General features: G+C 38.1%; 1 protein-coding gene across 6 annotated transcripts in view; it reads right to left on the bottom strand.

Moving 5' to 3' along the window:
* CTNNA3 (catenin alpha 3) overlaps nt 1-27751 on the bottom strand; it is a 416441-nt gene that overhangs the window by 5245 nt on the left and 383445 nt on the right. For 5 of the 6 annotated variants that reach the window (XM_048946506.1, XM_048946507.1, XM_048946505.1 and 2 more), the window contains 2 exons: nt 8400-8505; nt 1296-1430 (listed from right to left, as the gene is read on the bottom strand). In XM_048946506.1, the coding sequence (XP_048802463.1) occupies nt 1296-1430; nt 8400-8505 (241 nt within the window). The remainder of the gene's footprint in view (nt 1-1295; nt 1431-8399; nt 8506-27751) is intronic. The other variant, XM_048946508.1, reaches the window with a different exon arrangement.

Consider the following 27751-nt stretch of genomic DNA (forward strand, 5'->3'; position numbering starts at 1 on the left):
ATGCTAAGAGGACTAATTGCACATATCTATGAAAACATCTAAAATTTGGCATGGCCTTGCTGCAGCACACAAGAGTTTTAGAAAGGATTTCCAGTTTTAATAATTATGTAATCTTTGTATGACAATAGTTTAAATGTATGTGGGGGCTGCCTAGCCGTGCTAGTAGGCTTAGCAGTTCAACGTAATAGTTGTGATGCTGTTTAAGAAAAATAGACAAAATTCTGCTGTCTTTATGCTGTTGCTTCCTAGATCAGCAGGCAAAGCCATGAGAATCCCGTTTTTCATTGGCTGATGGAGGCAACGTAAGTACTTGCTTTTTTCTACCACTCTGTGTATCACAGAATCACCGAAGATGGAAAACACACGATCATCCAGTCCAACCATCCACTTATCACCAACAGTTCTCACTAAACCATGTCCCTGAACACAACATCCAGTCTTTCCTTGAACACCCCCAGGGTTGGTGACACCACCACCTTCCTGGGCAGCCCACTCCAGTGCCTGACCACTCTTTTAGAAAAGTAGTACTTCCTAATGTCCAGCCTCACTCTCCCCTGGCGCAGCTTGAAGCCATTCCCTCTAGTCCCATCACTAGTTACACAAGAGAAGAGGCTGACCCTCAGCTCACTACAACCTCCCTTCAGGTAGTTATAGAGAGCAATAACGTCTCCCCTGAGCCTCTTCTTCTCCAGGCTGAACAATCCCAGCTTCTTCAGCCTCTCCTCATACGGCCTGTGCTTCAGACCACTCACCAGCTTTGTTACCCTGCTATGGACACGCTCCAGGGCCTCCATGTCTTTCTCCCAGTGAGGGGCCCAAAGGAAAACACAGCTTTCTAAGTGCAGCCTCAGCAGATCTGAGTACAGAGGGATGATCACCTCCCTGTTCCTGCTGCCCGTGCTATTTCTGATACAAGCCAGGACACCATTGGCCTTCAGCATTTTGTTCTCAACTGGAAGTACGACTATGGGGATCAGTTGTTGTGCATACATCCATACAGCTGTGTGTACCTGATATATATTAAAAGACTATTGTTTCTTAAAAAACTAGCTAATCTGGAGTAACAGCAAAAAAATTTTCTGCTGTTTTTAAGAATCTAAAAAGAAAAACATCCGCAATTGCAATTCATGCTTCACTTTCTTATAGTCTGCCTAAAGTAAGTGTTAAAGAAAAAGGTAGAGAACAAAAGAAATTCAGATCTGTGCTAGAACATATCATGAGCACAGGAAAGGACAGTGTCAAGTGAAGATATTTTAGTTTGTATTGACTGTAATTCATGCCATTTTTCTACTTACAGCAGACATGATGAGCTCTCCACCTAGATTCTGGATTTCTGCTTTAACTTGACTGCAGATTTTGAGCTGATGGGAGTACAGCTTGATCTGTTCTAGGTAAGCCAACAAATCCTGTTTACATGACTGGTCTGGACACTGAGGATTAAGAAAAGAATAGTAAAGCATGTGCATTTCATTTCAGACATCATATTAAATACTTAACTGAGGAGTATTTAAATCACTCATACAAACATCCTTGTACTCTTTTCTTTTACGCTGCAGGGACTGCTTTAGTAACACTGCTAACCAAATTATTTAATGTACGGAATGACTGTTCTTCTATTCCTAAGAGGCTTTATTTCTAAGTTATCTAGAAGTAATAGTTAAATAGCAAATGTAAACACAAATGCAAGAAGAATTTTAACATTTATAAAAGTTATGCTTTATCTCCTAATATCAATCTGTTTTTTTGTTTTTTTTTTTTTTAATTTTATATCCATTTTATTCAGCTTAATGTCAGATGTGCTGTTTCAATGGGAACAGGAAAATAACAACAGCTTACGGCTCATTCACTGATTTCAGTACTTAAAAAAAAAATGTATGTCATCTTTTCCACCTTCACTTCTGTGAGCTCCCACAAATACTTGGAGGGGAAGTACTGGTTTAAATAAACCTATAGTGAGCTAAAAGCCTGAAAAAGCAATAATTGTACTTAATTCAAGAACTACTTCACATAAACAACTGGCTTTGCTGAAGAAACCTGGTAGTTGTTCAAAATGGGATGTGTTTATTTCAAGTGCGATGGTTCTTCATGGCTCTGCAGTAGTAAATCAAAAAGTTCATGTTTTGGTCTTTTAGAAGAGGCAGCAAAGAATATAGCAAATGAATCTGAAAAATTGTTGATTACTATGAATGAAATATCAGTCCTTACCTTGTGTTCAGCTAGATCCACTACTGAAGTGTTCTCTATACTTCACCATAGTTTAAAAGAAAAACAGAACAGACTTTCTCAACACCCTCTCAACATGCACCATTTTCAAAGTGTAACCAGTATTCAAATCTCAGTGACTGTTGAGAAGACTTGAATACTTGTTTACTTCTTACAGTAATTAACAAAAAAATCTGTCCTTCTGGCCAAATGCAGCTGTAACCTCTTTAAGCATCACAACTATACTAAAGGTCTATTTCCTAGAATAAGGTGCTTGCTTTTATATTACTCTGTGATTTACTTCTCCCCACTGGAAAACCTCACTAGATAGAAAGACAGAGTACTAATACAGTATCTCATGCACTTCAAGTTGTGACAGCATCAATTATAGAAACTCAGAAACAACACTATTTCAATTTCTTACATAATACTCTTACATAACATTTGCAAGTTAGGCACATTTCCTATCTTCTTTTTATACACTTAGGGAAGAAATGTGTAACATTTTAGGAATGCCAAAGAGATGGTATGCACCAAAGATAGGGAAAACATAACCTCCTCAGAGACCCTGAGGTTAAACTAGTTCTATCAAAATACCGGTCTAGCGCTCAGCAGCATTTAGAAAAGCAAGTGTAAGGCATTGCTGGAAAAAAGCATGAATACATTTCATAAGCCTGTAGGATAACCACAGCTTCAATGAAATACAGCTTTATTAAAGCAAAGCCTTACTTTACCTGGTGCAGGTAAAGAAGTATCATAAAATACATGCTGTTATCTTACTGAGTCCTGTGCATGTTCACTATTTACCTAAAGGAACCTTTGGTCTGACACACTATACCCATTTTTATGTACTTTACCCATAAAACTTTATGAGAAAGGAGGCATTTCTAGGAGTAAAGATAACATTTTATGTTACCTTAGGTAAGATAAAGTACAATAAAGCCAAATTAAAGACTCATACCTTATAGCATATCCCAATCAACCACAAACAGATGCTAGAAAGAAATGTACTCTGTGAAGAGGGTATTCCATAAGGAACCCTCTGCGTATTACTCAGGAACATCTGGTACAAACAACACTTGCTTACTAGTGAGACAAAACAGTCAGCTGAAACAGAAAATAATTTAAAAATACTGAGATTAATCATTCCACAGCCCATTGATGAGTACCAGTTCAATGCCTAGCGCACAGAAACAAGTTCTTAGCTAGAATTCCTGGCAAAGAGTGAGGGCTTCTTTTTGATATACAGGGGCTGCCCCAAAAGTAAAAGTCTTCATTTTATTATGTTGGCCCACAACATCAGAGGTATGTAGAGGTTGAACCACCCCACCAGTAGTCCATTACATTTTTTTGCTGTGCAATAAACGGCAACAGAGGGGCAGTCTGCCAAATGGTGTCTGATATACAAGTGCATATGAAGCAAAGGGGGGTCACTGAATTCTTCCATGTAGGAAAAAACAGCACCCACTGATATACACTGATGCTTGGTGATCATATGGAGACCAGCCAATGGATGTGAACACAGTGACAGCTACATTTCCAGCAGTGGCAACGGTAATGGTGCATCACCTCTACTGGTGCAGATTTTGGTGAGCGCATGCAGGGTCTGGTTCATTGCTGACTAAAATGCATAGCTAATGGTGGGGACAAGGTCAAAAAATAGTGTTTTGTAGCTGACAATTTGCTCTCTCAACTATTGCTATTATCCTTTTTATGTGTGTTGTAGCTTCCACATAAATAAGCAGCAGGCATTACTTCAGAGCATCCTGCATATATCGGAGTTAGCGGAATGTTAACAAAAGCTTTCTGTAAAAAAAGAATCAGAATGGCATCCATGAGAATTCTGACAATAAACAAAATTGTTCCTACTTTATTTTGATTTCACCCCGTTTGCTAACACAGTCAGCAGAATTTCCCTAGAATCTGAATCTGTCTTCATGGTGAGCAATACTGGGCACGATCATACACAAACCCACTACTCTACATAATTGCTTATTTGTGATTTATTGCAACTATTTGTTAGCTGTAAGTTTTTAGGTGATCCGCTCCTGTAGTTAGATGATCATTTTGGCACATCTGCTTGCTTCATATCAGCTATTTAAAATATTATAGAATCATAGAGAGGCCTGGGTTGAAAAGGATCCCTGCTGTGGGCAGGGTTGCCAACCACTAGACCAGGCTGCCCAGAGCTACATCCAGCCTTACCTTGAGTGCCTCCAGGGATGTGGCATCCACAACCTCTCTGGGCAACCTGTTCCAGTGCATCACCACCCTCTGATTGAAAGTATCTATCATATCATCAGCTTATGTACATCAATCAGCATCTAAAATGTGATTTTTTTTTTTTTTAAATTTCAGGACAACTTTCCTAGGTACCTGAAAACAACTTCTTAATTAGATTACCTGATTCTGTAGGAAGAAATGTTTCATATTGATTGCTACACTTCCAGAATTTTAAAGTAATTTATGTTTTGTTGCACTGATGTGCTGAGTAGAAGACCACTGCACATTGAGGAGTTAGAGATCCACAAAACAGAGAAGGTGAGCCTCTGGCCAGGCCTCTGCACATACCATCCTTTTTGTTTGACACCAGAAAAGTAGTGGGTTGTTTTTCTTTTTTTTTTCTTGTTAGAAAATCCTGTCAATAGCTCCAATGATGGAAACTGGGGATATCTCTTGCATGGACAGGATCTGTCCAGACTGCTTGCATAGATTTAAGGCCAATTTGATGTTGCACTGGGTTTCTACCATCTGAAAGGAATAGGATTACTTACTCGATTTCCTCCTCATAGTAATTCTGATAAACAGCATTTTAAATGATACCTCCCAGTCCAAGTGCCTATCTTACTGGGATCATAATGTACCAGCACCTCCTGCTGCTGAAACAATTATTACTGAGAAGTCTTGTAGTAAAGACCTTAATCTACAGCATATGTCACTAAAAACAATGTACTACCTTCATCTTTGGGATTTCAGGTCACAAATTTGACAATGAATTTGAAATAATGCTATTTAAATTTATCAGCAATATACTTGTGATTAATTTGCCTAAGTTGATGCTGAATGTGATTATGTTTGCAGTTGTTAACTCCAAGTCATCTTTAAGTGCTGTGAGTATGGACTGAATTCTGCTGATTCTAACATATAGAATCCCTTTCTTTTCAATACATGAAGATGTTGCAAAAATCAGAATTGAAGAACAACATAACAGAGATGCTGTTGTGGCTGATCATTTGATAAAATACTGCAAATAGAATATCAGTTGTTTTTGTTTTTTTTCCCTCACACAAAATTATACAAAATATTTAATTCCACAGTTATCAATTGTGATTCTCTGAAATTACATGGAGCATGAACAAGAATCGTTCATTTGGAAATGTTTTATGTTGTATTCTATTGAAGAGATGCAGTGATTCTTCATTATGCAGTGATTGCTTTTTCAGGTTTTTTCCCAGGTTTCAATCTTGACAGAGAAAAAAAAGCAAGTTTTGCTTTTCTTCCTCATGTCTCTTTGAATACTGAATACGTTCATCGTATGTTACCAGGGTCCTGATAAAAGCAAAGGCATAGTCAAGAGTAATACTTGAGTCCTGGGATGACTGTGAAGATGAAAGTAAATGACAATATTAGAAATGATAACAAATAATTGAAGTGATGCAGGGTATGCTCAACAGCAGATGTCATAAGCATTAGAAGCAAATAAGCATATACAGTAAAATAAGAGATTAGTTAAACATTAAACATGATTCAAAGACATAAAACTGAGTCAGATGTCTTTGTCAGTAAGTTCGATACTTCTGCAGTGAATATAACTACAACCACAGCTAGATAGGCATCTGACTTAGTAAAAAGTAGAATCTTGCTCTTACTCCTACTGTCAGATGAATAATATGATTCATTTCTCTGGTGACTAGAAATCTTTCAATTTCTATTCCCAAGCAAAACCACCCTTTACCATACAGAGTATTTTTCTCACTGTGCTTTTCTTCAATCTACGTGGTATTTGTGAAGACTAACAATTGTTATTTTACCATATTTCCTCTGCTCTGCTCTCTTGAAAAGAAATGTTACATTCTGTTGACTACCTAATAGCTGTTCAATTAATTTGGTTCAAACTGAAGGAATCCTTCAAGAATTTGGTGTCCAGGCTGGAACAGGAGCTTTGATCAAGTTTTGTGAACAGCTTTCCCAGTGGCATTAACCTATTTTTTCAGTAAATATGCCACGTGTTCTCTTTCAGTAAAAAGCAAATTATGTGTAACTTAGAATTGTGTGTAAAAATGGATTTGTATTATTTACTTCAAAAGAGAAAACCAATGACTGTACATCATACCAACTGTAAGGTTTGTGTTTTAACATAAAAGTCCACGCATGTGGTTTTTTTCACCATTATATATAAACTCACTATTGTATTTGAGGTACATGTGAGAAAAGTAAGGTGAATCAAGACTTATTAACTATGTGCAATCTCTTACTTGGGACCAACAGAAATTATCTGAGTGAATTTAGTAACAGAGTTAATTAAAATGTAGTCACGTTTCCCAGCAACTAAGGAAACACACTGGTTATCAGCACTAATAATTCATGGCTAATTCACTCTCACATTTCTAGTCTGGTGTTGTTGTAACAATACAAAAATAAAATTTTAGGTAATTAATATTTCTGTAAGAAAGACTGAATTTTCTATTCAAAAAGGAGTAAAAGGTTGTGACACATCTCTAGATTTGATAACACATAATTTTCTGCAATACGTCAGTAATGGTTACAGTTTTGAATTTTAATTTTTAATTGATGAAAGGAATTGATGAAGGATCCAGTTCATTTGAAAAGAGACATGCTGGAAGAACACTTGTCAAGATCAGAAATGGGGATGTTTAACCTTCCTTTTTTTTTTTCCACAAATTCAGATCAGAACTGTATAGACCACTTATCAAACTTCTATGGTATCTCTGTCTGGAATTCAGAGAGAGGAGTGACAGAAAAAGAAAACGCAGATTGTTGCTGCTTCATAGATATTAAGCAAGTGAAAAATCAAAAGTGAGGGGTAGAGAGAAAGTACGTGAGGATGTGGAAGACATCAAATATATCCTGCCACTCTGGACCTAAAAGCCAGCCACAAAGACTAGGAAAATAAATGGCTTCAATACTTGGAGACTGAAATTTCACTGGATTGTTCTTCTCTGGCCTGGTTCTGTAAAGCCCTACTGACCTTACCTACATAAGACGAGTGGCTTGCACTAATGTACTAAGTTACAATGCTGCCACTCTAGCCAGGAAGACGACCATGCCTATGCATTTACATGCTCCTGTTTTGGAGTGGGTTTTGTTTTGTTGTGTGTGTTTTGCTTTGTTTTTTTAAGTTTCTTTTTGTTGTTGTTGTTTTTGTTATTTAGCTTATTTAGCTAGTAGAAGCTTTTAGAATTAACTGGAAACAAAGTAACTCTCACAGCTGTAGAACTATTCATTTTATGATGATAGATATTTCTTTTCAGTGGTAAGAAACCATCTCAAGACTTCAGGTATGCAGATGGCAGAATTCTACCTATTGAGAAGGGTGTTTAGATTGAAAGCAATTTGACATCAATAACCCAAAGAAAACGCCAGTACTGGAGGAAAAAGATGTCAGAAGGAGAACCTAGATTCAGCAGAAAGCAAACATTCTGGAAAATACATATAATATGCTGCAAAACAAGTATTTTGAAGACAAAGAAGAAAACTAACATAAGCATGGTCCCAAGACCTAGCACCTGTTAACATTGCTTGGAAATACTATGCCACTTGTGAGTTTCCACGTCTAAGCTGATTTGCCTCATTTTTTTTTCTGAGTAATTTGACTGAGAAAGTGAAGAAGGAACTATAATGTTGTATTCACAGCTTAAAGCAGAAGTTGAACGTACTCATAGATATACAAGTGTATATAAGTAGGTGTACGTGTATATATATTTGCACATGTTGCTAAATGTATATAGACAGGTATTTAAATAGTATGAGGAAGAGAATCCACCTATACATGACATGGTCTATATATCCATCATCATCCAGATATCCATCTTCTCCAGGGGAAGTGGGGGGGAGAAGGAAAATCAGATCTAAAAATGTCATAACTATTTCTGTGTGTGACCTTCGCAGGTGTTGGAACTTCTGTGCACAGGTTAAGTTGTGACAAAGGTTAATGCATTGCTACATAAATAACCTACCTGATTGGCAATCAACCGTGCCAGGACATCCATCCTCGATCCTGACTCTGAAATCATTTTTGCAGCATTAATTACATCAGATGTGTTCTTCAATGGTCCTCTACCCCTTCAGATGAAACAGAGACTTTATTACATTATTCGAAACTGAGAATAAATCAATCATGTGCAGATTAGGCACAGAAGGACTCAATTGAATTAAAAAAAAAAACCAAAAAACACTGATCTGTACAGAAGCAACATTAATTAAATCCCCGCTTCCAAGTGTTTTGTTTTCATGTCCCACAGATTTGCACTGCTTGGCTTCAACTGGATGCAGAAGTACCAGAAAAATGTCACATATTTTCATCCTGCAAGTGTAATCCATGCTAAATCCTAAAAACATGGATTTTTAAGTCCAGTTCCAATATGTCACATATAGATAATTCTATGGGAAAGGTGAAGGCTTAGTACAGAGACTGCTTGTGCTGCTTGCTCTAATTATCCTGCAGTTATACAACATTTATGTTCCTTTCCCTTCCAGCAGTTTTCTGCTAGGTATTACCTAGTAAAGTATTTTCCAGTTATTACAAAAAAGAAAGTTTATCAGAGTGATGAATTCTGAGACTCATTGTGGATGTCTGGCCAGAAAACTCAGGTTATTTTATGAAATTGGTGTATGCAAGCATAAAGGAATTATGAACAGGAATGCAATGAAAATTAACAAATACCACTCAAAACTTGGATATGCCATATCTGAAAATGCTACATAGTTTTCAGAACAATTCAGCATAACCGTAAAATTCCTCTGAACAATTTTTTCAAGAAGCCCCCTTCAGGCTTCTTCAACACTGAAATACTTCAGCTAAACTAAAAAGCAACATTTATTTTACCTCACACTTATGAAGTACGCACCCGTGCTAAATTCAGCTCTGCATTTCAGCTTTTGTTACAGATTTGTAGTTTAAAATAACAAAAACAAACAAAAAACAAACTCATTTGCCCTAAAACATTTTGTATGTGGTTACACATTCAGTAAGAAAAAAAAAAAAAAAAAAAAAATCAGTAAAAAAGACAACGATGGCAACACCAGCATGGCTAATAATTGTTAAACTCTTACTTAAATACAGTGTTTTCCAAAAAACTATTCTTTGATCCTTGGGGGAAAAAAGCATGCTTTACAAATTATAGTTCCTTATTCTCAACTGTTGAAGCCTACACCTGGAAAAAAAAATACAAAAACACAGAACTGGATATCTTGCATATTATTTTGCTACAGAAAGGTATTTTCTTGACATGGAAAACCCATTGAGGCAATTTTCATTGTTGCTTTTACCTTTTACTCTTTAGTAGTACAGAGGAATACTTACACTGCATACTGAACCTATATAAAGAAATCCTGTAAAGTAAAAATCCAGACTTAACAGTGAAACTGTACAAAAAGTGACTATTATCTACAACTAAAGAACCACGGAGAGGAGAGTGCGGAGTAAGTAACACTGATAACTGATTTTTTTGCTTGGATTAACTACCTGGCTCCAGATGCTAAAGAGATGAAAAAGAAATCTATGAAAGCCCTTCGTTTTTTCTTTCCTAGTCAGTAGACAGCTTCCTACCAGTTTTAGATTTTCTTGCATTTTGTGTGTCAAATTTGAAGTACGAAAATACACCTTGCTTTGGGAGTCTGTTTCACCATCATCCATATAACTTGCCAGAATTTTTTTGCTGATACTTCACTTGGTTCCCTTTTAGAGCCATTGCATCAATGGTCTTTCCCTTCTACAAATGTAGTTCAGGACTATCCTCCACTAGGTGCAGAAGTATCCCTGCCTAATCTGTGAGAGTATTATGGTTCTAGTCTAGTTGCTAAAACTGAGTTAGTGTAGACAATATAGACCTCCATGCAGAAGCTTAAGATCATTAGCTTAGTACATTCGTCCTCAGGAGATTCTTAGAGAGAGGAAAAATATATCCTCCCCACACAACTGTCTTAGTTTCAGCTGGATGGAATGATTTTCTTTGGAGTGACAGGTATGATGCTATATTTTGGTAGATACTGCTAAGTAGTGCTGTACGGAGCCAATGTTAAAGTAATGTTTAGTGTGCATTCAGCATTGCAGTCATCTTTAGGCTACAGAAACTGTATTATTGATATTTTTACTAATTACACTCTTCGATTTGTCTCATTGGGGAATCTGGCTACGGAGGATATAGAGGTGGATGGACGCCTTCCAGCAGTTTCTCAGCTTCCCTTTCACTTTTCCTTCATTCCCAAGAGCTCAGGAGACAGAGTAGCTCCTGAAAATTCTGAATATCTGTGGGATTTCAAACCAGCATGCTCCTATTGCTATGCATTGTGAATGTTATTCAGGCTAAGTTTAATATTTAACAATTATTTAAGAATATCACCCAGAGATCTGCCCCAAGACAGGACACTTCTGGATGACAGGGATTGTGGGATGGTGTGGGCAGATGGCTGGAGCAGTGGGCACCCCCAGTGCTTTGGAACTTCACCTCTGAATAACTGCAGAACTCTGAAGATCTAGTACAATATTTGGAAAAGATCTGCAGTTGCCTAGCAATCCTAAGGAGGCACACATCACTGCAGCATGCTGGGGCTTGACCTATGCCTACCAAGCACTGTTCAACACTAACCAGCATCCTCAAGGAAAAGAAAAATAAATACCTCTCTGATGACAATGCAAGGGACCTTCCAACTTCATTAACAGGTCCTGCAGCAGCAGCTCCAGTTCCTGCAATAGGTCCTGCAGCTGCTCCAAGCATTACGTGAGACCCTGCTGTGTCTCCAGCCCTCATGATGAACCCTGTAGCTGATCCTGCTATGGGTCCTGTGGCTGTTCCAAGTATTGCAATGAGAAAATGAAAAAAAATTCTTCCCAAGGGAGCTGCAGTAAGACAATACGATAAACCATTTGCAGGTCAGCAGCAGTATAAATTTTCTCCTTTACAAAGTTTTCCATCTTTTTTCTCTCTTCTATGAGAGAAATTCTAATTTCTTGGTTGTGGTGCTCATTAATTTTATTTTTTTTAAATTGGCCTGTCTTTCCCTTTTTTTTTTTCAATTGGGTTCAGAGCCTACACTGCACTCTGAATGCCATTACTTGATTTATTGTTTGGAAGATCTATTTATTTCCACACATATTACTATTTACAAGCACTGAAGCTGTATTAGATAAGTTTATAACAGGGCTCTGAAAACAAAGATGAGACACAAAGTACTGTATTTATGAGCAATTACATGCCCCCAGGGTAGTGATGGATTATTATTAGATCATTTAAATCAATTGTTCTATCCAATGAGAAGACTGGGAGTAGCCCATAAATAATTACAGTGTGAAGTCTAGCTGTGTCTAACTAGGAGTTTAATTGATGTCTGTACAAATGAAATCAGTTGAGAGCATCTCAGCGAAGTCATGGAAGAGAAAAAGCTTCACAGAAACTTCTCTTGAAAAGTATAAACACAAGAAAAAGCTTAGAATCTGGTAACAGATGTAACACCAAAGAAAATACTGAAAGACCTAAGTCACACAATCTAATCACTCTTGCCCCAAGCCGCGATGAACAGTATGTCTGCAGTCACTTCATTTATGCCTGTGCACTGTCTAAACTTAACTCCAATGACTAACAGGCATCACTATCAGGCATTTTTTTTTTTTTTCTTTACTCTGCAATTTCACTCTGGAAAGTAATTATCAAAAATATTCCCTTAATTCTTAGCTTTAACTTGCATTCTAACTTCATATTCAAAGGCTTCACCATCACAATGTTCTGCGTCCAAGCAAAGCTGAACGGCTTACTGTTACTCACTGTACTCACCTCAGCAAATGCACTTGACAGTCATATGGAAGGGGATATAAATAGACTGGGAGGCCAGACTTGCAATTATCTCAAGTATGGAAGAAAATATAGCTATAATTACAAAAAAGAGAACCTGTCCATTCACATAGAATAATTAAATGAACAGATACAAAAGTGAGGTGTCAGTCCCTATGCAGTGTTACAATAAGAAATAATTTCCAGTTCCAACTGATCACAGAAGCATCAAGAATTGGCACTAGAATGCTGCAGAAGAAAAAGCAATGGCAAAATGGTATGCACAGAGGAAAGGCAACACTTCTCTTTGTACAGTAATGAGTTATCTGTAGGTAAGTGACAAAAAACCACAACATTCCTGGAATGATTTAATTTAGAAAAGAGAAGACCAGACTAGTGGATTAGGTTTGGGTTTCCTTCCTAAAGTGTCTTTTTACAGTGAAGTGAGGCTCTGTGAAAAACCTTGACATGGGAATTCCTTCAACTGTAGGGCACAACAGGATTATATGGTACTTACTCATATGGTTATACACAGTCTGTCAGTAAACCATGACATTTAATGTAAGATGCACATCTTCTGTCAGAGGAATCTGTTCCATCAAAGCAGCCACCTCCTGTTCCAGGAAGCATAACCAGTGACCCAATTCCTGGATGAACTTAAGGTAGATGAGGCTTCTGAATTCAATAGCACTAGCGTTTAAGAAATATTTATGACAAATGAAGTGGAAGACCTTGAACATAGGAACAGCTCAAGAATCCAAACATTCCCTTCGAGTTAAATGGACAGAAGGCCGACTGTTACTTCTCTGCTTTCTCAGACTTATGCAGAAAAATAATAATGCAACTGTGGCTAAAATAACATTGGAAATAAATGCCGGCATGAGAAGACATAGTAGTAATTAAATCCTTTACACCAGTATAGAGATTTTGACAAATTCAGTGATGAGAGCAACGTCTAAAATTCATTTCATTTCACCAATATCACTGTCACTTATTTTAGTCTCTGAAAAAAAAATGAGTCTTGTGATAATTTCATGGAACATCATGAAAACTCTCCGGTGCATTCTAGTTTTTGAGTACCATGCCTGTGCAACACAGATTCTCATCTGTGGGCCACCAGAGCCACTGAGGCTCTCTGATGGCAGACCGCCATCACTCTGCCTCTCCCTTCTCTTTGGCTGCTTTCAAGTGGCATCATGCCTGGCTAGCATCTGGAAGAGCTAATAGTCACACCCCTGAGAGTGTCTGTACCTCACTCTTCATACTTTTCCTGAAGCATGCCTGTTCTGACCCTGGGGAATACTGTCACTGCATAACAAAAAAACATGCACTTGTGTTACTGTTGTGACAAAAGTCTGGTAATATTAAAACATAGATGGGATATTTTATTAATATCTTCACATTTGTTCAGAGGAGCTATACCATGCAACCATTCTATATACGTGTGTGTATTCCATATATATTCAAAAATACAAAATAAATACAGATACATAAAACACGTTTAAGTACTCTTTAAAATCCCCCAATAAAATAATAATATAGCAACAACTAGGTTTGAGAAGCATTGTAAAGTCCTTTTCATCTTTGATCACAACTGTCTTCCTATATTAATTTATTAAAAATAGGTAAGATTGTAACAAAAGCAATGGGTTGCATGGTGTATATAGCCCATCTGAATAAATATGAAGATGTAATTACTGAGCAGATATCATACATGAAGCTCTATTAACTGCACTTTGTCTAGTTACCGATGAAAGTTTTACATATGTTGAAGAGGGTTTCCCCAGTTAGTTATCCAACAGTCACCTTTTCCACATGCCATGAGAAATAGCTTCGCACATCTCCCTTTCATCACATCCATACACAAAAATTTTATCAGTACAATGTAGGACAGTACCACACCATCACACGTGTGTTCCGATATTTTGAACAAGCATATTTGTGATGAGGTAAGAATGCTTTTCTTCTCACTACTATTTTGGTTTTCAGTTTCTAAGATCAGCAGATCTTCTAAACAGTTATGGGCTTTAATTTGGATGTCTATCATTTTAATCATCCATTAACATTTCTGACTACAGAGAAGGTTGGTTATTTGCTTCTTCACTCTACTATTTTCCCTATCACAAACAGAAATTATCCAGAGGTTTTAACATATTGTAAGAGATTATTCTGTTAACTTCTGTGTCTCAAAGCTTGCTGGGGACACAGATGGACTTGTTCAAGTCCAGACAAGTCCCGAGCAAGGACCGTGAAAACCTTTGTCTTAAGGAGACAGATGGACAAGTCCAGGCAAGCCCTAGGCAAAGGTTGTGAAATCCTTTGTCTGGGGGAACATAGATGGACAAGGCCAGGGGCGACGAGAGCGAGATGAACTGCAGCTAAATAGCTGTGAAGTGCTCCTTTGTGTGGACTTATCTCAGGATGATGGGCCATCTTAGAGGGTGCTCAATGACTCTTGCTCGAGGCCCATCCTTGTCACGTAGGCAGGAGAACAAGGAGGATAAAAGAGGAACTGAAAACCATGAGGTTAGGTTTCTGACAACAGATTCCTCATGACGAACACAGGGTTTCTGACAACAGATTCCTCATGTAGAACGGAAGGTTTCTGACAGCAGATTCCTCACGAAGAACAAGGTTTTTCTGACAAGAGATTCCTCATGAAGAAGAACAGAGGGATTCCGGAAGATTGAGGTGATTCCTGCATACTGTCGAACTCTCCTGAGCCTGCTGCCTGACCGCTGTTGCTGCTTCAAGAATTGGCTCCTCGACTTCTTCGTCTACCTGCCTGCTGCTCAAGGCCGGCCACGCTGCTGCTCCCCGTCTTCTGCTGCGTTCTGCCTGGGACCTTCAAACGCCGTGCAACAGGACCGCTGCTGGATCCTGCTGGTGACTGTCCCCGCTTTATGCAACTCCTGCTTCTTTTCCATCTTTTCTATCGCCCTCCTTCCCTTCCCCGTCTCCCTGATTAGGTCTTAGTAATAAACTGGATGCAACAACATATGAACCGTTGTTTCTTAATCTCACACCGGGTATACAGATATTAAAGAACCTCATCTCCCTCCTATAAATTGGAGCGAGACACATATATGTTAATACAAGAAGCTATCCAACAGGATGGAGGGTTCTGTGCTTTAGTCCTTTATGTATTTATTTTTTTAATCCAAGCCTTTAAGTGGGAAGTGCTTGGTTTTGAACAGACAACATTTAAAAATCTAAGCGCACATTTAAATAACACAGTTTCTTTGCAGTCTGACCTGTACTGTGCAAACCACGCACATGCAAAATGAGATTTCGAATCTCATCCTTTACAGGAGCTCTAGATACACTGCCCATGACACTTCTGTGGGTACCGAGAACTTGTCTGCATAAGAGGTACTTAGGGTTGTCTCCCGTAAGAGCTGAAAGAGTAAACATGGAGGTGTTGGCTATGTGGAGTATGTTTCAGACATAACAGTGCTGCCACTTCTAGGTCTGTAGCATCTGAAAGCACAGAGGTGAATTATGGCTGAGTCAGAAAGTCAGAGCTCTCTCTAAGGGCTCCCACTGCAGAGTGGCCCATCTGCTTCCCACTCTTGTGAGCCATGTGTTGAATTTTCAAGAAGAGTTATAACGTGGTCGAGAAAAAGCAAGTGTTGCAGCCCAGAAGCAGAAAAAAAAGCATCTGAAGGTTATTAATGAGTGAAAATATGAATGTAAGTGCTACTGTAGTGCAGACATGTAACCACTGCCAATTAAACAAGTCAATTCTGCCTATTAAAATCCCCTTGCTATGCTATAAGTTTTGAAAAAGGAAACAAACATTCATTTTATTCTTCAAAGTTTATCTTCCCAGTTCTCTGGTGGAGAAAGCAAACTAATTATTCTGAAAATAATCTGTTGTAACCTAAGTTTGTTTTTTCTTAACCTTTTTCTTCCAGACTATTTTGTTATGTGTACTGCAGGAAGGTTATACCAATAAAACTCAAGGTAATCCCAGCAGGTAGAGGTTAAAAGTCAATCAGAAAATTCAAAATGGCTGTTTTAAGTCTACAGTGCTGTAATTTGTTATGTGCATTTATTTCCCTTGTTCAATTGTGTACTTAAAAAAAAAAAAAAAAAAAATTAAGTGCAAACCTTACCTTTTGATTTTATGGTGCTGTACTGAAGCCCAAAAGCAGAGTGTTGAAGCAAACATGTTATGGTTTTCCATAGGCATTCCATGTCATAACATCATGTTAAACAGTCAGAGCTGGGACTGCTGCTGGGAAGTTGCACTTACCACGTGGTTTCCAGGAGGAAAGGAGGTTACATAACCAAAACCTTACTTCCAGCTGTACCACCATTTCTGCAGCACAGTTAGAAGGCAGCTCTCTCTCCCTTGGCTTGCCTGTGGTCCTACACAACCATTCTGCATATTCAACTACCATTAATTAGCCAAACTGCATGCATCCTCTGTACGAGGTACAAAGACTGTCCTCAGTCACCATTTCTGCATCTGCAGGAGCAGGTCCTGTGGTAATTTACAGCTGCCTTCTGTGTATCTGTGTACTGTTTCATCAGTCTTACAGCAGGAGCTGCCTGAGGAGTCTGGACAGGCCAGATTCTCCTACATGGCTGTTCAGCAACACACAAGAGCTGCTTGGGGAAGTCTTAACAACACCGTAAAAGAAATCCTCTGCACCACTTCATGGAATCCCTCATGAAGAAATTCAGCTCATCACCTTGTTTTCAGCCACTCCATTAATCCAAACCCATCTACTGCCTCTGGGTGCATAAAACTTCCTGGACCATCAGGCATTTAAATGAATTTACTATCACATTCTGTGAAGTAGAACTATCATGTTTTCTTAACATTTTAAGTCTCTTAATAATAGAGTGCATAGTAGAATCTTTGCCGAATGGATGGCATGTATGAATGAGCAGGAGGGTATTTCTCCCTGGAGCTTCAAGTAGGTATAATCATACCTGGAGATAGAAAATACACTAACATAAAATAAATAAATAAATAGTTTTGTGTTGATCAGGTAAGTTCACAAAGACAAAACAGCTCTTCTCTCATCTTTCAATTAAAAATGCAAACTGCTGGAATAAAATCACTTGGACAGAGTTTCTCAAGCTATGAAACAGGAATCAGGACAAGGATCAAGGGCTGGAGAATGTTTCCTTTGTATTCTAGCTGGTAAAAAAAATATATTATCTTGCAACCAGCAATTCCCCTCAGAATTTTCCTAGAGCTTCGTAACTGACTAGGCATTTTATTGATTCTGCATCTGTTGCTACATATAGTCATCCACATACCATTGATTATATACAATAGGTATTTCCTGAATATACCATAAGCACTGGAGACTACTGCTGTTTACATACAGTTTTACTTGGGGGCATTCAGGTATTTGGAAAGTGTGACTCCTTAATGGGTATTGAAGACAATGAAATACCTTTACCAAGTCCCAAGACTCACAACTCACATGTTTCCTGCTGAACAGGCATGAGATACTACATAAAGATAGAAAGTTGTACTCTATTGTGCAGCCTATGCATGTGTGAACACAGCTGTCAAGAGATCTTTTAATAAGATTAAGCTAAAAGCTATATCAAGAGCATTACAGTTTAACTTCCTAAAACTTTTTACCTCAAATATTCTCATTCCCCCTGTCTACATGTTAGAATCATTGAATGGCTTGGGCTGGAAGGGACCTTTAAGATCATATAGTTCCAACCCCCTGCTATAGGTAGGGACACCTCCCTATAGACCAAGTTGCTCAAAGCTCCATCCAGCCTGGCCTTGAATGCCTTAAGGGTGCGGGCAACCACAACCCCTCTGGGGCAACCTGTTCCAGCGTCTCACCACCCTCACAGTAAAGAATTTCTTCCTAAAATCTAGTCTAAATCTACCCTCTTCCAGTTTAAAGCCATTTCTTAATTTCTTCATAAACACCATCCAGAGTAAAAATGAAAAGTATATACAAAATGTACTAAAGCATTTTGAGCTTTGTTTACTTCTAGAACTCAAGACTGCACACTGGTCAGGTCTTCAAGCATTTCATTTATAACCACTGAAGCCCAAATCATTTTATTTTTAAATAAAAGCTGAAGGCTCTGTGCAATTCAAAACAAGGGTTGTCTTAGCATAAACAGCCACAGTGACTGGCCAGCAATGCACTCCAACTCAGTACCACGACTTTAGTAATTTTAGGCACCTCTACAATAAGGGTAAAGGAAAGAGATGACAACAGAAAGAAAAAAAAAATCTTTGGATGTGAATCAGTGATCTCAGCAGCTCATCTACTCAGAGGTCTTCAGAAGTAGATACTTTAGGGAAAAACTCATTACTAGATGCAAAAGAAAACTGGGAGAACTGACAAAACTAATCATAGCAATATCATCGGCTAGGAAGTATGCCAGGTCTTACTTTTGGTATTGTTTTAGTCCACAGAGCTAACCTTCACAAAACCCTGTACCTTTCTTCAAATTCTTTCAACGACTGACTCCTTCCAATACTTCCTATTATAATACTCTTTCTTGCAGGCTTTATTGTTCCATAGAAACGCTGATTCCAAAATTAATCTTTCAGAATGCCTTTTCCTGCCCAGAACATCTTGCTCATCAACAGTAATATCATTTTCAGAATTTACTTATGCTATCCTACTTCCAGCATTATCATGTGCTACTAATAATGATGTTTTTTAACACTCCTACCCACTCGCTATTGCTAATAGCCTTTAGAGCGAGTACAAAAATAAAAAAGACCACTCTCAGGAGGTACAATTATTAATTTAACTACCCAGAGTACCACAACAAAGGTAGGAGAAATCCCCACCAAAAATAAATGAAAATATGAAATAACTGAGTCAAAGCCTGACTCAAAAATTCAGTTGAGCTATCAACCTGGTTACATTTTTGTTTACAGAGATTTAATGGCATATAAAAATCATGCCAGATTGTTCTTTCAGACTGCTCATATACTGTTTTGCAAAGATCACAGTTTTTGAAAATATGATGAATGGATTTTAAGTTGAATGATATTCTGGACACAGAAATAGTACTTAAAGAACTGTTCGGAGTTACTGAGTTGGTTTTCCGGTAGCAGACTACTGTGTCTTACAAATGCATTTATCAGTTTTATAATTTTCATCTTCAGAACACAGTGGCAGTTTTTGCCTGGCTCAGACTTCAACATTTAGAAAAGACAGGCACGAGGTAGTGCAGTCTACATGATGCACATTATAAAACCAACATCACTTGTTGAGCCTGGAGAAGTAGCAGAATCAGGATTATCAATATCAAAATGCTGACAAATAAACCAGCCATGATAGGCTGCAGAACAGCAGTTGAAGAGAATTCATCTTTCAGAATTAGCTCAATTAGTATAATCACATTCTGGAATTTATCTGAATACTGTTCTCACGTTGTGTTTTGTTTTGTTTTGTTTTTAAATAGCACTTTCACTATTGCAAAATCAAACAAACGGCAGGAGATATAAGTAACACACTTTACAGTAAAAAAATAATGTACTCATCAAAAATTTATATTTTATGCTATAAATGCACCTAATACATCTGCTATGCCACTGTGACAGATGTTTATTAATATGGATCTTCAATCATATCCCTTGATTGCTAATGGTTCAGTAATTCATCTTCTAAATGCTGCCCAAATTTCTGATTACATGTTGAACCAATTATCAAAATATTTTCATTTAATCTGTGGATCTCCATGGCCTCAGAAAAGCACCATTAACTTGCAGCTTTGTTTCAAAATCAATTTGAAGTTCTATCACAGCAATTCCTACACCGAGTCTTGTTTATTTGTATTCTTACATATGCTGTATGAAAAGACTTGAAAGAATAACTTCTTAAAAAAATAACAGAAATGTGTTCTGTTATGAGACTGATCTCCTGAATGATTATGTTCTGTGGTAAGGCTGGTGGCCACTGAACAGATGACTGAGCTCAGTTCTTTCAGTTATCCTCAGAAAGATCAGTTCCTAAATATGACTTCTTCGTGCTTTAGCAAAACTGACATTTGTATGCCTCGCTACATGCAACCTGAGTACTGCACTTGAGCCCCACTCAGAAAGTACCCAGCTTCAAAACGCTATGTAAACTAATCTCAGATTTTTCAGAATAAAAATAAATACATAATGAATAAAACGCTTTAGAAACAGACTATTTTATTTTCGCTGTACTCTTTTTCCATAAATTTGATACTTGCACTTTTCCTGCTTGTAAAAAAAATGCAAGCAAACAAACTCTCATTTGTACTGTTGATGACTTTCAGAGTCATGAAAGGCCCTACAGCACTGAAGGAAAAGACTTGTGATGTTCCCATCCTCCCAAATCTCCTACTTTTGGGATAGGCCCTCCTCGTTGCTCAGAAATACTTACGCAAACAATGTTACATAGTGTGTGTAAATGAAATCTTAGTGCTGTCTGCCTCAAGCATTCCAGTATCAGAAGGCAAGATCCACAGTACCACAAAAATGGAATAAAGATCAAGATATTTGAAATAATAAATCTGAAGGTCTTCATGCTTGCTTTCTGGTTTCTAAGCCTTCAGGGATCATACTTTCAGGATCTGCTCAATGACCATGAAACTTATTTTAAAAATGCTGGAGGTGAATTTCACCTACAGTAACATAACACAAGTGCCAAGATATGAAATAATATACATCAGAAGATTTCTAGTAAAATTGTGAGTTGTCAGCACTGACTACTGGAGCCTAGGAAGACAGCAGATAAAACACGGAAGGTCTTAATCCCTATTCTACTCATCAAGTATCAGTAAGAAAGCTTTCTTGCACCCACATGGAAGTGAGAGATAAGCAGTAGTATGAGAGAAAGACACTGGTCAGTCATTGGTTAGAATCCGTCATTGGTGCTGTTCCAGTATATTGCATATTCCAGTACAAAAACCTCAGGGGACTACACTGACTCAAAAATATGATCTGTTTGTAACTCTTCAGCAAAAAATAAAAGTTATTTGGAGCATAGGATTACAATTTGTCTAGCAATTACCACAGGCCCATACATTACAGAAGAGGCTTTTCTCAACCCTTACTGTGATGCAGCTATGCTGCAGCTTTGCATAGGTGATGCACCCAACAGAAAAAATCAGCTGCTAAAACCAATGAACAAAACAGACAATGAACTGGAACAGGACCAATGACAATGAACTACTGCTGAATGCTAAACAGAAACGCAAGGCATTAGTATAAAAGGCCAAATACTTTCTTAGTTTTGATACTAGTTTACACAGTTTACCTTTAGCCTTAGGTAAAGATGGTGAGACAGATCAATTTCTGGACAGCAAGAGAGCTGGTGACAAAGTCATCAAGGTGGATGTTGGAAGCTGTCCTGAATGGTGAAAAGCAAAGACTACATTCCTCTGCTTCCTCTGACACAGCACTGATTAGAAGCACACTAGATGCATGTAACCCAGAATACCGTGCATTCCAGGTGGTAAGCACCTGTGACAGTGTGCTCACAGTCTCTCCTTCCCCTCAACACATTACCTTCAGAAAAACTAAGAAACTAGGATGTAAGCCCAATTACTTGCCTCTCAGATAGGAAGAGGGACATACTGTCTGTGTCCTTGCAACAGTGAACAACAGTAAGTCACCAATCATTATTTTAAAATGATTTTCCTCCCACCTACAAAACATAATCAGGCAGTGAAGTTCTAGCTGCATAAGGAATATGCATTGCATAGGCAAAATGAAGATGAGAATTTGTATAGCTCCCTTAAAGAGGGAATATTAGACCTTGTTCCATTGTTGCTATTTGCAGAAAGGACATCTCCCTTTACTACTTTGAGACATGCAGTGCACCAAAACCTTTCAATTGGCTGTAGCTAATCATGCACAGCTACTGCACCTATTTAAACTGCTGCATAATCATAGCATGGGATACAACTCCTTCTTGCCCCTAATGTGGGTCATCAAGCCCTGTCCAATTGCCCTGTGGAAAGCATTTCTTTTGAGGAAGTTTCTTCTAGGTCCTATTTCATTCTTCTGTATCTTGAATACATTTCCTTTTGATACACTCTCACTGTTGAGTCTATTTCACTGCCAGTGATGTTCATAAGAAGGAAAAATCAATACAGAGCAAATTGTTTAAAATAGGTAGCTATACTCTATATTGGTCAGACTTTATAAACCATCTGCTGTTCTTCACAGCCATCTGTAAGATTTCCTCATATTTCCTCATCTCATGGAATTGAATTTCTCCTTCCCCAAATAATCATCAGATTGTGACACTCAAGAAGTTATCCAAGGATCCAGTTTTACAGGTTTGTGCTGTATTTATTTTGCTCCTCAGTATGCTGAATACATATGAACCTTCCATTAATCTAAAGACAACCTCAATGACAACCTTAGCTTCTTCATTTAAGGGAACAGATCAGGTGCAGTTGTAGGGATGATCTCAATAATTACAATATAAATATAACTAGGGCAGGTATTTTCAAACAACAGCTTTTCAGTAATCCTACTGTGGAAGGAAGATGCTCTCCTGAGCTTTGAGATGCCTTCCATTAATTCTTGCAGGTCACATCTTCCCTCTGCTGTCATAGATGATAAAGAACTAATAGATGTGTTTGCTCTACTATTGGTTGACATTAAAGAAAAAACTCAGATGACCTTAAAAATTCAGAATTGAGACAAGTATGCAAAAATAAGGTGAACAAAGATCTTATGTTTGCAATCTATGATGCAGATCCCAGATGTAGAGTTTTCTACCTTTGCTATCTTTTACACACCTAGGTAAACAAACCAGATACAATCCATCAGCAAAGAATTCATGACATCACTGATATTGGGTGTTTGCTTAAATGAGACTATATTTACATGACTTGGATGTTCCCAAATGCTTGTTAAAATATTTACTCACTCTGAAGTCACATATCCTCTTCATCCCCAGATACTGACCTCCAAATAATCAACTAGCTCCCATAATACTGTGAACACATTCACAGTGGAACAACACGAACTGGTGGCCATCTGGCTTATAAAAACTAGTGCTACAATTCAATCCACTTGAAAGCAAGCTTTATCCATCATTTCTCATTTAACCTCCTTTCAAGCAAATCAGATGATATGTCCCTACACAAAACACAGGACATGACCTTTACACTAAGAAAGCTGAAATCTTCTCTCAGCAAGCATCAGGGCAGTCAGGAGCATAGGCTATAGCAGCTTGGTATGGACATACCTTCTTCTGCCCTGAAGTGTGAAGTGTCAAGAGTGTAGTGGGACACAGAGGCCTAGCTATCCACTGACCTTCACAAACAGTTGTAGTACATAAGAATTGAGATATTCTATGAGAACAAATGCCATTATTAGGACCATTTTAAAGACAAAACTTGTAACCCCAACGGTACCGAAACAGCATCCTCAGAAGGCACTGAATAGAGAATGTGTTTAAACATGCTGAATACTGTTGAAGAAAAAAGGTGTCAAAAGTACTGCTAGGCTGTGTGAACCTCAAAGGTCCTGGTTTAACTGAAAAAGAGTTGCAACAGAATCTAGCTCTATTTTTAGAAGAAAAACACATCAACTGAATACTGTTTCTGCTGTTCAGCTTGCTCCCAATGTGAGCATTTCTGAATAGCTTTTCTTACAAGTACACACATTCAAAAAAGAAAATAAACTACAACAGTACTAAATAAAATGAAGCATACAGAAAATACAGTAAGGATGGGTGTCTTCCTGCAGTTTCTGGAAAGAATTGTATTTTACTAATTGCCAACTCCTCATCCTGGGTTTGATTCTTCACCATAAAGAAATCAATGGTTTCTCATGGACTGATCATGCAGAAGAAAGTAAAATTTTGGTACAGTAAAGAGGAGAAGGACAGATTATACAGGCGAATTAGTTTTATGATGCTGAAGGCTTCATTTCTCTGAAATAAGCAAGGTTTCATCTACACAGCAATGGCTGTGACTTTAGTAAGTACTACAGTGTTGTCAAACAAATGGCCTGTATCCCAGTTCTGGGAAGAGGGAAAAGTAACAGTAAAATAATTGTTAGGAAAGACCAGGTTTATATATTGAATGTTCTAATCATACTTCCTCCCTTCACCCTATAAATTCTGATGTAACATACAACCAAATCCAGGCACACAGTTTGGAGAAGCTCTATCTGATAAGGGTAAACTGGGTACTCATATAAAGGTAAGGGTAAGGACATTGGAAAATGTGACTTGCTCCTTCAAAGACATTTACAACTCTTACAGAGAAACCTTGAAAAACATTTTAAAAGTTCAAGTCCTTTGTACCTGGCACCATCTTTACTCAAAATATGAACACCTGAATATTTGCATGATTGCCACCTCACTAAAATCAAAGCAGCAGTCTAGATTTGTCTAGATTTATCACTTCCTGTTAATCAACAACTAAACCTGTGAAATGTTGCTGGCACTGCAAAGTCTATACAGTTTCAACAGCATTCCCTTTTACTTTATCAAGTAACATCTCACTGATCTGTTTATTTTCTACTGAACAATGTGCAACTACTATTGGTCCTCTTAGTTTGAACAGTCAGTTTTGATTTTTATGTACCCATGGAGGGTAGTATCCGTACTATCAATTTTGCCAACTCTGCTTTGACACTTAAACTCTATGCTTGTATTTCATCAATACCAGACAGATCAACAGTACAGTAACTCCATAAATCATCTCTTTTCATCCTTGGACAATAAGCAGTCAAAAGAAATGCTGGTATACATCATACCCTGGATGTGACTGATTTCTTGTAGGAGTGGGCAGAACTTTCTATTGAATCAGCAATGAGTACAGCAAAAAAGAAAATAAAATATTATGTCAATTTTGCGGTCAACATTAATTCACTGATGTGCTTATGCTTCCAGTGAAGGGGTTGGTAATAGCACAAGTTTTTCTTTATTTCTTGGAAACCTTCCAAAAGTGTAACTTCTAATTTTGCTGATTAATTCAGAAAGAACCTGAACATATGGTGTTATAGCAAGAAATATATACAGCATGTGCAAAATACAGCAAATAAATTCCATAAAAATAGATTGTCCTATACATTGTATAGGAGAAAAGTTAGGAGAGATGCTCTGCCGTTTTTAATGACTACTACTTTATTTCTCAAAGAGATTTTGCCTGGCATTTTTATCAAACAACAGCTTGAGCAAAATAAACAGACAAGCAAGTCTTGCATCATGCCATGGAAGTACAAAAGACAGGCTTGCTGAAGTGCCAACTGGATAATGTTACACAAAAACTGTCACAGCCCTGAACATTACAATAAGAATAGCAAACTAACGTGTCAATGATCATGACATCATTTCCAGTTTGGATACTGCCTGATCCAACAGTTTGGACACAGAAAAGCAAAAGAGGAGAAAAAGCACTTCTCAACTGCAGTGTCATGGCTCTGATTGCACAGTTTCAGCTGGGGACTCCTCCATAGCCCAGTGTGCCCACTGGCTCAGAAGCTCTATTAAAGCTCTGGCCTACACTCCTATCTATCCCCTTTGTCCCTGACCTGATCTGAATTACAGATCTCCAGCAATATTTCTAGTTTTACCCTCAGAGAGACTTTGGATCTACCTTGTTAGTAGCCTGTCTCCTTGTGCCCATGCTGTGCACTGACCACTTCTTTAGCTTCTTTGGGTGGACCTTAAACCTGCCTCATTAGTTACCTTGACTAGGATTGCTGATGGATCACGTTAGGAGCACCCTGTGTTGCCTGCTACTTTCAGATGCTGTATGTCTGTGCCCACTGATCCACAATCCTGGCAGTTGCTGGCACTACCCTCAGATCCTGGCATTCCACAGGAAGCAGCTGACTGTGCGGCCTGTGTCCTCACAACTTCAGGATCTAATTCCTGCTGCCTCAAGTATAAGGTGGAAATGACCATGGGTAGAAAATGAGTAGTCCCAGTCAGATTGCTGGCTAACCCCAATGAAACCTATTACAGCAGATAGCTATAAGCTCTGTATGCTGGGTGCCTGGCACCTCTGGAGTGCTCTGCTCCCCCTTGCTAGAGAGCTAATGCTGCTGCTGTCCATCCCTGCTAAATGGTAAATGCCCACAGAGTATGAGGAGTCCTGAACTTTCTTTGCTATTTGAGTGTAGCAGTTCTTAAAGCTAAAGCTGTATTATGCAGTCATGTATTCTCTTTGTAGTTCATCTTATTCTAGCCCTGAGTGGATTTTATAAAGGTGTAAAGGAGTATACAGACAAATATATCTGCCTTATTCATTATTTTAAATTACATTTTGCTATGCTACACTTAGAGATACTCAGAAGTCTTAAAGCATATTAAAGATTTCCTATTAGTATTTTGCTTCATCCTGTGCTTGCTGTTTGCTTACTTATACAAGAGGTATAACCTTAATGCCAGCAAAAACTGTAGATTTGTACTACACAGAAACACCAAGTTTTACAAATTTAAAATCAGATGAAGGGGAAAAGTTACTTACACTAAATACTGAAATATTGCAGTGTTACCCAGAGAGGCTGAAAAATATGAAATCTCCAATCTCAGGAATTTTCAACCTTGTGACTGGACATGACTCTGAGCAAGCTCATCTAATAGATTGTTATGAAGGGGCTGGACTGAATGACAACCACAGTTCCCTTCCGACCCTATTTTTTCTATCAGTTGGTAGGAACAAATACACAATGGGATGAGACTGGTCTGCTGGGTAGGAAGGAAGCCCAGGTAATTAACATGCATGCCACTGTTTACCTCTCAATAACGTGGACTGTTTCCATGAGGGTTATGAGGGAAAATAAGGAGCTTTCCAGTAGAGTACAGAAAGAACCTCTTTAAAAATGAAATATAACAGGTAGCCAAGGAATATGCCAGTATAATGAATGTTGTGACCTGACTGGAAACAGAAGCAGTAGGAGAGATGGCAGAAAAGGCTTTGACAAAGAAGGCAGGTGGCTTTTCGCAGCAGAGGTGAGAATGGAACTGTGTCAGGAGGTTGTGGTTAAAGGAACAATGAGATAACATGAAACAGGAAGGAGGCTGCAAAAGAAGCAGAAGCATAAAATTTAGATTTAAAACAAAGCCAACGTGCATGTAAGCACGTATATGCAAACTACCTTATTTCCTACTTTGATGCTGACACAGAGCTTTGTTTTATCCATTTCCTTTCGCATCTCGGGTCCAAGTGTGAGCAATGGTAAATTGTTTCCTGAAGACAATTACATGTGGTTTAGCTGCAACATTATCATGATAACGTTGCAGAGGAAAGCAACCAGTGCTGCATTCATTATTTTGGTCATTAGCTTTTCACTATATTGGTTTAAGTGTTCAACATGCTTTGTTAGCCTGAAAAGAAGCAAAGACTACATTTGGCATTCTCACCTAACCTCCTTTTTGGCTGCATACTCTATTTGGTATTTGTTTGTTTCACAGTTTGAAGGCAAATTCTGACCATAATTTCTAACAGTATATAACAACAGATTATATCTCAATATTTTACCATGTTTATTTAATACCACCACTATTTATGTTAATAATACATGCTACAGAAAAAAAAAACATCTGTTCAACTTGCAGGAAATGCATATCTAAGTATTTTGA

The sequence above is a fragment of the Lagopus muta genome, chromosome 5 (genome assembly GCF_023343835.1).
Source record: "Lagopus muta isolate bLagMut1 chromosome 5, bLagMut1 primary, whole genome shotgun sequence".
Taxonomy (NCBI): domain Eukaryota; kingdom Metazoa; phylum Chordata; class Aves; order Galliformes; family Phasianidae; genus Lagopus; species Lagopus muta.